The sequence below is a fragment of the Protopterus annectens genome, chromosome 11.part0, assembly GCF_019279795.1.
Source record: "Protopterus annectens isolate FY-2018-M chromosome 11.part0, PAN1.0, whole genome shotgun sequence".
In the NCBI taxonomy this organism is placed as follows: Eukaryota; Metazoa; Chordata; order Ceratodontiformes; family Protopteridae; genus Protopterus; species Protopterus annectens.
Window position 1 is genome coordinate 1,424,034,009 of NC_056745.1, and position 10,391 is coordinate 1,424,044,399.

The 10,391-nt window shown below is 41.7% G+C and overlaps 1 protein-coding gene across 4 annotated transcripts in view; it reads right to left on the reverse strand.

Annotated features, from left to right (window-relative positions):
* Positions 1–10,391, reverse strand: part of ASZ1 (ankyrin repeat, SAM and basic leucine zipper domain containing 1) — a 1,559,240-nt gene that overhangs the window by 215,755 nt on the left and 1,333,094 nt on the right. For 3 of the 4 annotated variants that reach the window (XM_044088716.1, XM_044088719.1, XM_044088718.1), the window contains one exon: positions 3,326–3,439. The exons of the other annotated variant lie outside the window; for it this stretch is intronic. In XM_044088716.1, the coding sequence (XP_043944651.1) occupies positions 3,326–3,439 (114 nt within the window). The remainder of the gene's footprint in view (positions 1–3,325; positions 3,440–10,391) is intronic. 4 annotated transcript variants of the gene reach the window in all.

The following is a 10,391-nucleotide window of genomic DNA, read 5'->3' on the forward strand; positions in this document are numbered from 1 at the left end:
ACTAACAGTGGATAAAACTGCCTTTCAGTTTATAGCCTGCTGCAGACCACCCTCCCAAACTCAGGAACCCCACTCGGCTTTCCTGAGAACAATGGAAAATATGAAGGTTTCTCCAAACACCATTATATTTTGAGACTTCAACTACCCAAACAAAGACTGGGAGCATTACTCAAGCCCCAATACCCTAGCCCAAAGGTTCCTAGAATTTATAAACTCAAATGTTATGGAACAACTTGTCACCACTCCCACAAGAGGGGAAAACATACTGAACCTGATCATCACCAACATGGGGACTCTATGCTCCATACCAGAGGTATACCCTTCACTGGTAAGATGGGACCATAAATTAATCTCACTGGATATCCACATCCCGACCCCACCCCCAGCCCAGAAAACCACAGTGAAAAACTTCTCTAAAGCAAACTTCTCACTCCTCAAAATCGGGGTGGAATCCTTCAAACCCCCCGGGCCAGTGGAAACTACGGTCCAAACTGCAGAATCCTTTATAACAGCATTCTATGGATACCTTCAGGAATGCATGGATCATGCAATCCCAAACAAAACCAAGATCCAATCCCCCAAAGGCAGGCGTCCTGTCTGGTGGACCCCAGTCATAAATAAACTATACAACAGAAGGAGGAAGCTACTACATGATAGAGCAAAATCCCTAAAAGGGAAGGCATCTCTGATCAGTATTAGCAAAATCTACGGTCCCTCATAAAATCATCTAAGGCCAGCTTCAAGAGAAAAATTGCACAGGACACTAAAGATAATCACAAGGCTTTCTTTAGTTATGTTAGGAACCTGGGTGGTAACTCCCAGGTATGCTCAGAGTTAGTCCAAAATCACAAAAAAATACACTGAGCCCACAGACATTGCCAACATCCTGGCTGACAGGTTCAGTGCAAACCCCCCCCCCCCCAAAAGAGCAAATATCTATCCCAGCTGAGTGCTGCCCCCCTGACGTCTCAGATGCTCTGGTAAGAGCCGTCCTCTCCAAAGCAAAAAACACGGCATCAATGGGACCAGACGGTGTCCCGGGCTGCATCCTACATGAACTCCAAGATGAGCTAAACCCCAACATAAAGCTACTGTTCACAATCTCAGTCTTACTACAGGATATGTACCCAAAGAATGGTGTACAGCAACAGTGGTCCCTCTCCACAAAGGTGGTGCCTCAACGGACCATGGAAACTACCGCCCCATAAGCCTGACTAGCCTGGTCTGCAAAGTTATGGAGAGGATCATCATGGAACTCATAAATAAAGATATTGGGGACCTACAGACACTGGATCCTACCCAGTTCGGCTTTGTTAAGGGCAAATCCTGCCTTTTGAACCTGGTCAATTTCTTTGAAACAGTCACCAAGGCCACTGACGAGGGGAAGGTGGTCCACACAGCCTACCTGGACCTCGCAAAAGCCTTCGATACAATACCCCACTCGGGCATCATAGATAAGCTCTCCAGCTTAAATATAAACCCTTATGTCATAAGATGGGTTGCAAACTGGCTCAAGGACAGAACCCACAGAATTGCTGGAGCCATGTCAGACTCCAAACTAGTTACAAGCGGCGTCCCACAAGGCTCAGTCCTGGGACCTCTCTTGTTCGGTATATATTTTTCGGAGGTACAAGGCCAACACGGGAGGACTATGGCTGACCAAGTTCGTAGATGACTGCAAACTGGCGCCATAATCGACTCTCCAGCTGACACAAGCATCCTCCAAAAGGGTCTCATTGAGACAGATAACTGGTGCCAGAGCCATGGCCTCAAGCTAAACGCCAAAAAGTGAATAGTCATCCCCTTTGGCAAAAACAAAGTGCCCACAAATTACCACATAGGTGGAAATCCACTAAGTACGGAAGAAGTAATTAGGGACCTGGGGATCCAAGTTGATAGCAATCTCTCCTTTGACAACCACGTGGCCAAAGTGGTTAGAAAAACCTTCTATATAGACCACCTTATCATGAAGGGATTCGCATCTAGATCAAGGGGGGGGGGGGGCACTGTGCCCCTTTACTCATCCCTCATCAGACCCATAATTGAATACAATGCCCCATTCAGGATGTACCTTACCCGACACCTGCAGCAACTAGAAAGACCCCAAAAGCACCTCACCAAGGGGATCAAGGGGCTCAAACAGATGCCATATGCTGCCCGGTTAAAGAAACTCCAGCTCTACTCAGTTGCATACCGCCTACTTAGAGGCGATCTATGCCTGACATATAAAGCCATGTCCAATCCAGAATTAATGGACATGCTTCACCTCAGAAAATCCAAATCCCTTCGAGCTACATATTCGAGGGACTTGAACCTCAGCACAGAAATAAATAGGACATGCTGGAGGGACAGATTCATAACCCAGAGGCTCCCTTCACTCTGGAATAGAATCCCAGTCCACATTAGGCAGAGTCCCTCACTGACTCTCTTCAAGAGGAATCTTGACGAGTGGATGGGAGATCGTAGGTTTACCCCGGGGATCACTTCTGTGTCACTGCTAGACAGACGCACAGTAAACTAACAATGAAAAAGGGCATAGTAAAACTCATTTAAATTGGGTGGCGAAAGCCATACACACTCTGACTAGGCTTATAAATGCCCTAGGGCAGATAGCCTAGTACGAACCTATGAACCTAAGTATTAACTGTAAAAATGCAGTACAATCTAAGGGTACCAGCAAGGATCACCATTCAGTAACAGCAGTCACTGAATTAAGTGATAACATTTGTAAACACTCATCCATGCCATGAACATCAACAGCCAATGCAAGTCCTATGGAAATATTAGCAATTTCTTCTAAGCATAACTAAACATATTAGTTTTATCTAAGCTTGTCTAACACAACAGTTAGTTACATCAACATTAATCAACAATGACTCAACACAGTACTGTCATTTATGATGTTTCTCAAAATCCCAAGAAGGCAGGAATCATTTGCACTATGAAGCAGATCCTTTGTTTGACTTCCAAATTACTTTAAACAACAAGATTCCTTTTTGAAATGAATACTTCACTGTGAATTCGGACACAGTAATTCAAACCTTTATTGTATTACTTGAAGTGACACTTTCTGACAAAAACAGGTCAGTTAGCTGCTGACTAGGAAGCAAATGATTTGGTTCTAACACCTAGCCTTGACCTCTTCTATCCCTTTCTTGACCTGTTTCAACAGCATTATCAGTGATTAATCTTATTCCATCACAAATAATTGAGTGCATCTGCAATCCTCAGAATACAGACCCCATACCCCATACATTTGTAAACTCTGTTTACAAGACTATTGAAAATCTCTGTCTTGATTAAGACTGATCACCAGTATACACACCTTATACAGAAGTCTCCTTAGTCTGACAGTTTCTTTGCCTAATTCTTCAATGTTATGTGACACTTCATCAAAAACTGATGTGAAGTCCTGGGTTAGATCACATTCCAATACTACCTGTTTAAAAAAAAGGAAGCAGAAAAGACTTGGATAAAAAATAAACTTTACAAAATGTATTGACAAAACAATGAATGAGACAGCACTGTAATAATCCACTTTTAAAATGCTTCTCAAAAATCACCTAGCTATCATGGTTATGCCCATGTTACAGCCCAGGATAACAACTTCTTCACTCTACTCTGTTCCAAAAGACTAATAGAAATACCAAGAGGTCATACATAAGTACTAACTCTAATCACAGTATGCATTAGTATAGGTACAACCTAGAAATGCTTCAACGTGAAATGTTCCCTATGTTTTTAACACTGTACTTTACTTGAAATTTTGTATCTAAGTCACATGTATTGTATTTTATATGCTAAGAACTGCATCTGTAGCCCCCAACTACTCTTTTCTGTTGCTGCATATACTGTTTCCAACTTATGTATGTTATTTATTACAGTTTTGTTCTCTGTGGAGCTTTCTCCCCAGGCCTCCACTGAAAATAGGTATCAGACTTTCCTGGTAAACAAATGTAAAATACATAAATTAAAAATGTGGAGGTATGCTCACTTCTTTTCCCTCTGTACATGAGTTAATGCACAAATACTAAGAATCAAGGTGTGTCCTCAAAGCACTATTAAGACTATAATGCAAATTACACTTAAAATGGTTCCAGAGATCATGACTACTGCTAACCCAAGAACAAGACTACTAAAACTGTATTGACCTCTGACGGATGGACTGAATGCCATTCCTTTAACAGTTAAATAAAAAAAGATACTACTTGTAGGTTGCTCTAACATCCTGTTTTAAAATAAAGCCACTTCATAAATCCCTTTAAATTTCTTACATGGCATCATGCATTCTTTTAATATTGTATGCATTTATTGTATGGAGCAGTAGGATTTAAGAGGTGCTAAAGAATAGACTAAAAGTGCAAGAGTGAGTACAGGAAGAGGGGACTGGCAGGTACAGCCTTTCAGAGAAATCAGGAATGACTTGTCTTAAACACCAGAAGCCCTGTCAAAATGTTTTACAGCTAGAGATGCTTCATCTAGATTAGAATGCCAAGAAAAAACAGTGAGTACCAAAACAATTCACATTAGTTTGTATTTCCTGCAGTGAAACATCAAAATGTCCCGATGGAATGAGAGCAGTATCATTTTTTTTCAAACTTGTATCCAAACTTTCTTTCTTGCAGCAGTACACACTGCAGTAGGATAAAGATCAGAAACTGCATTTAATTAAAAGCTCACTTGTACATGAAGGAGAAGTCTAGACTACCTAAAATAATTAATCCCAGAGACATAATTTTAAGAATATCCAGACTAAGGTGCTAAGTAAGGAAAAATGAAAATTTGCCTTTTCAGAGTAAAGAGTGAAACCACTAAAACTTCACTTTAGCAAACAGTAACACTTCACCTTTATAAATAACTGAAAAAAAATCACACCAATGAGCATGAAAGTTCTTTGAGCAGAAGAAATAGCAACTTTACCCCCACCCCACCACCACACACACACACACACACACACACACACACACACACACACACACACACACACACACACACACACACACACAAGAAAGCAATCGCAAGCTACAGCTTATGGGCAGTTTAAATAGATAAAGATTCAGATAACCTATGCCAATAACTACAGACTGGTTCACAGAAGTTAAAGACGACAAATCTTAAAAAGGAACCTTGACGATTGGATGGGAGAAAGGAAATTCACCCTGGGGATCACGTCAGTCGCCCTGCTAGACAGGGGTCCAGGGAAGTAAACAGTGTGGGAAGAAATAGCCAGGGAATTGTTATGGCTAGGCTTGTATAGGCCCCTAGGGCTGATAGCCTAGTACCAACCTATGAACCTATGAAACCAATCCTGAAGACAAAATACTGATTTTCAAATCTTAGACTGAAACAAGACAACAAAATACATAATGTTAACAAGAAAAAAGGCCTCCAAAAAGCAGCATGTATTTAATTGTTCGTGAACTAAATGCCTTCCTACCCAACTGGAGTTTGTGCTGTTCTTGCAGACAGCCACAGCTACTGCAGTGAGTTTAGGACACAAGCAGAAATACTAGTGTATGGCTCTTAAATTTCAAGTGAACAGACATGCTCACCTCCAAAATATGAAGCTGAAGGAGAGGAAGGATTGACAGCTGCTGGAGCAAAGGAAACCAAATTCATTTGTGTGAAAAGAATAACCTCTTTCACAGATTCATAGATTGTTACTTAGCTAATGACTCAGGTTGCCTTTATAACCCTAGCCAAGTTTTCCCAAAATAATAATGATACTCTGTAACCAACTAGGACACTGAGCTCCAGGGATTTATAAGATACCTTTGTCCATAAGGAACATGGATGCCAGGCCTAGTATAAATTTCCTAGTCCCCATCCACTGGTCTAGATTGCACCTTAATTGGGTAATAGACTAACTCAGCTTAACATAGATGGGACAGACTCTGGGACAAACATCTCTCTCTCCAGCATGTGCTGTTTAAGTCACAGACAAAATTCAGGTCCTTAGACTTTCTACTTCTGGTACCATCTGGCTTACAAATATGCAGGAAATTTATAAGTGTGGGATTTGTAGATGCCTTCTAAGCTAGGCACAGATCACCCCTCAGCAATCTACAGGACTCTGGGAAAGGGCTTTAAGCACTTTGTGTAAGACAGGTTTGTTATGCCTTGTATTTTTTGTAAGGAACCTCTGATGTCACTCTAGTTGCTGCATATGCTTAGTCAGGCACATACCAAAGGGAGCATTGTACTCTACGATTGGTCAGATAAGGGCAGACTACAGTGGGAAAATGACTTTTTTGGATCTAGATGCCACGCCCTTACTTATAAGTTGCACAACATAAAAGGACTGCCATACCACCGTGGCTATGTGGTGGTCGAAGGTAAGGCTACTGTCAACGTGCGTACCCAAATCCATGACCACTGGGTCTACTCTTAGGGGGTGTATTGTCAACATGGTAATTAACCAGGATGGCTGACCTCTCAAATAGTACAGTTATGCATTTCTTTGAGTTTGAGACCATGGCTTTGGCACCATTTGTTTGTCTGTGATAGGCCTCCTTGAAGAATGCTAGTGTCTGAGGAGAGTCCATGAGAACACCCAGCTTGCAATCATCTGCAAACAGTCAGCCATAAACCTTCAGCGTTTGATTCCACTTCAGAGAAACAGGTGACAAAAAGGAGTGGGCCCAGTACAGACCTCTGGGGGACTCCGCTAGTGACTGGTCTCTTGTTGGAAGTGGCCTGATTTATTTTGACCTCCTGGGTACTATCAGTGAGCCAGATGGCTATCCAGCAGGTGCTAAAAGGTTTTATACCTAATTATAGTCAGCTTGTCTATAATGTCTGAGTGGGGTACTGTACCAAAAGCCTTGGACAGGTCGAGGTAAGCTGTGGGCACAGTCTTGCCCATCCATTGTTCTGTTGACTCTCTCAAGAAGTCCACCAGATTTAATAGGCATGATCTTTCTTTAACAAAGCTAAACTGGTTACCTATGTCCTCATTTATCATGTCCATGGTGACTCTTTCTATGGTCTTATATATGAAGCTGGTCAGACTTATCAGCCTGTAGTTATGTGGATCAGTGGCTGGACCTCATTTGTGCAAGGGAATGACTGTAGCCATTTTCCATTCCTTGGACAAAACCTAACTGTAGGCTCCAGTTGAAAAGTGATTCAAGTGGACCAGAGAGATCATGTTTCATGCTATTCAGTAAGCATCCCAGGGTGATATTGGGCTCAATAATGCAGTGTTTTAACCTTGGAAAGTTCAGTGACAACCTGTTAATTAGTAATGGTTAGGGAGACTTTGATATGTGGTATTTCCTTTGTATTATGGGGGGAAGTAGGGGGAGAAATTTGAGCTTAATCTGTCAGCCAAAAGTTTTGTAATGGCCTCCGGTTCATTGTGAGTGATGCCGTTTACAATAAATTCTGAGCATTGTTGCTATTTCTCTTGAGGTTACAGACATAGCCCTAGAAAGCTTTCTGGTTGCCCTTTGCCTGAAATGATTTTTTTTTCTTCAAATGTAGCCCCTGAAGTATTAATTAACCCCCTGAAGTATTAATTAACCCTATCAGTTGCCTGCTTAGACTGGCCAGGGGAATTTCAGTATTTTGGGAAATGGCTTTAAGGTGCTTTGTATACGGCAGGTTTGTTATGCCTTGTATTCTTTTTTGTAAGGAACCTCCTACACTTGGCCAAGATTTTTTTTTCTTTTGTAATATAACTGACTGATATTCTGATTCTACCAGAGTGGCTTGTTTTTTGTTTGTCTTATTCTTAATGTGCTATACAGCTATCAATATGGCTGCACAGGGATTTTGTAAATAGCTCAGCATATGCGATGGTGTTTACTGGGTTTGAGAGCACTTACTTAGAATTTAGCCAAGGTGTCATTTTGTAGACACGAGTTAGCTTTCGAGTAGTTCCTAAAGGTTTTTGGTTTCACTGGGATCCCAGATTTAATTTTTATTTCAGGCAATACTGTCTTATGGTCAGATCTGATGAGGACATTGCATTGGGTGAGGAATGTTGCTCCTCCATATTTGTGAGTACATGGTCAAGGATGTTTTTACCCCTGGTAGGAGAATGGTCCGACTATTTCAGGATGCTGGTATTAAAGTTTAGGAATCGCTGAGTTTGTGCATTACAAGTGGTGTTGGATTCCCAATCTATAGAGGGGCAGTTGAGATCCCCAGTGAATATTGTACTGGGTAGAACAGTTAGGAACTATAGTACATTAAGACAGGCAGTAAGGGTTTCCTGGGACATTGAGGGGGACATACAGGTTGCGAGACTCTATTTATGGTGAGTTACACATGTATGAGGTCCAGTGGGTCACACACTAACAAGTCAGGATGCGAGGTTGTTTTAAATATAGACAGACTCCTCCATCTGTAATTCCCTCCTGTGTAGTAGTTGGTATAAAGATGTGAAAGGCATTAAAACCTTGCATTGCTAGGGTACTCTCCGTGAATTTTTACCATGTCTCCGTTACTACACAGATGTCTACACTCTCCAGGAAAAGGAAATCTTGCAGGGAGTGGAATTTCTTGTTAAAATTTCTACCACTGAGAAGTACCACCTTTAGATATTCCTTCATACATTCAGTTATGTCAGGAAGATTATCACTTTGGCATTGCCTACACAAGGCACTATGGGGTGGAAAAGGTCTTTGCCAATATCAGAAAGTCTAAAGGGGATACGTACACACCATCCCTGGAAAAGCAGCATGGTCCGTCAACCATATCCTCCCAGACCGTCAAATATTCTATCCCCTTGGATTAACCAGAAGCTAAACCAATTGTTAAAATCAATCATTTTCTGTTGGTAACGTGGCATCACTCTTGCAGAAGTTAGTATGCTGCTCAATGCTAGGCTCATACCTGCCTGGGACACAATCAGTGAGTTGGATCATGTCTCACTTCATATAGTAAAGGGCGGTATGTCTCAGGACATTAACACAGACACATACATGTACTATGACAGAGTCATACTGATACATGTGGTTCAATGACTTGAGTGCCTGTGTGACTTGACGGATCTTAGCCCTGGAAAAACAGCTAACCATGACTCTCTTCTTACTCAGTCTGGTGACGGGAACACTGGTGTGCCTCACTAAAAAATCACCAATGATCAGGAAATTTGGTTGGGTGCTGGTTTGCCTTAAGGCCTTAGCATAGAGGCAATGGATACAGTGTTACTATATACAGTGGAGGGTGAATGATTTCTTGAAGGGCACTATAATGCACTTCTTCATGTTGACTTTTAATCCATGGTTTTGACATCTTTCATTTATTTGTTTTAGACCCTCTGCAGGATATTAGTGTTGTGGAGGCCAATCTATGATAGCTCGCAGTTTACAATCTGTGAACTTGGTGAGCCACAGGCTTTTGACATTAGCCTTGGTTTCTGAGAAGTAGATGCCAAACAGCAGCGGGCCCAACAAAGAGTCCTGGAGTACTCCGCTGGTGACTGGTCTCCTGGGTGGAGGTGGTCTCACTGATCCTAACACCTCCAAAAGAAGGAAGAACCACTGTTGACTGAGGACCCTTTTTTCAACTGTGCTGTGCAGGAGGATCTTAATTTTTAGGAAGTTTACCTGTAAGTGCCTCAGCATAAGTAGTTCACCCTGTGCAGTAGGCATGGTGCAAGTGTTAATGACAACCTCTACAGGATTAGTTTTGGTTGTCTGACAGAGTTGTTTTGCCTCCAGCAGTAAAGTGTATTTACACCTCTCGCATACTCTATCTGCTTTATTAAGAATAAGTGGGTTGTCGGCATACATGAGTCAGTCGCTACAACGCCTCAGAATACCCATCTCAACAAGAGTGGCCACAGAGAGAGAGTGGGGACGTGCATAGCTAAGGATGATGATCTACTACAGAGGTATGAGGAAAATTTAAATACTGAATAGGTCAATAACACAAGGAACATAAGCAATGCTCAGCTGTGCACAGACTAAGATGCTCTTGTAGTTTAAAAAAAAATCTGTCTTAGATCTAAATCGTTTCCCTTCTGGTGCACTTCCAGTGTCGAGTTTCATGAAGTACTTACTTACCATAACAGTTAAGCCTTCAAAAGAAATACAGAAAGATGCTGCATTACCTTGAATTCAAAAACATGGTATTTTAGGATAAAACATGAGTCAAAAATATTTTTTTAGAAATATGTTGCCTATGGGTGTGGGAGACTCTGCCAACTACATGCCCAAGCAAAAGGCTTTGCTCCTGCACCTTCCATATTTATGTCCCAAAGTGCCATAGTTCAGAGCTAAATGCAACTGTTCCTCACTTTTCATTATTGAATTTCTAGGCACAATTCTAAAATACTTGCTCTCAGTGCAACTCTGCTTTACAGACACACCTCACACTAGAGTAAGTCACTTCCACTGAGAGAAAGTCTTCTGGAATACGGCCCTTTATGTCTTGAACTG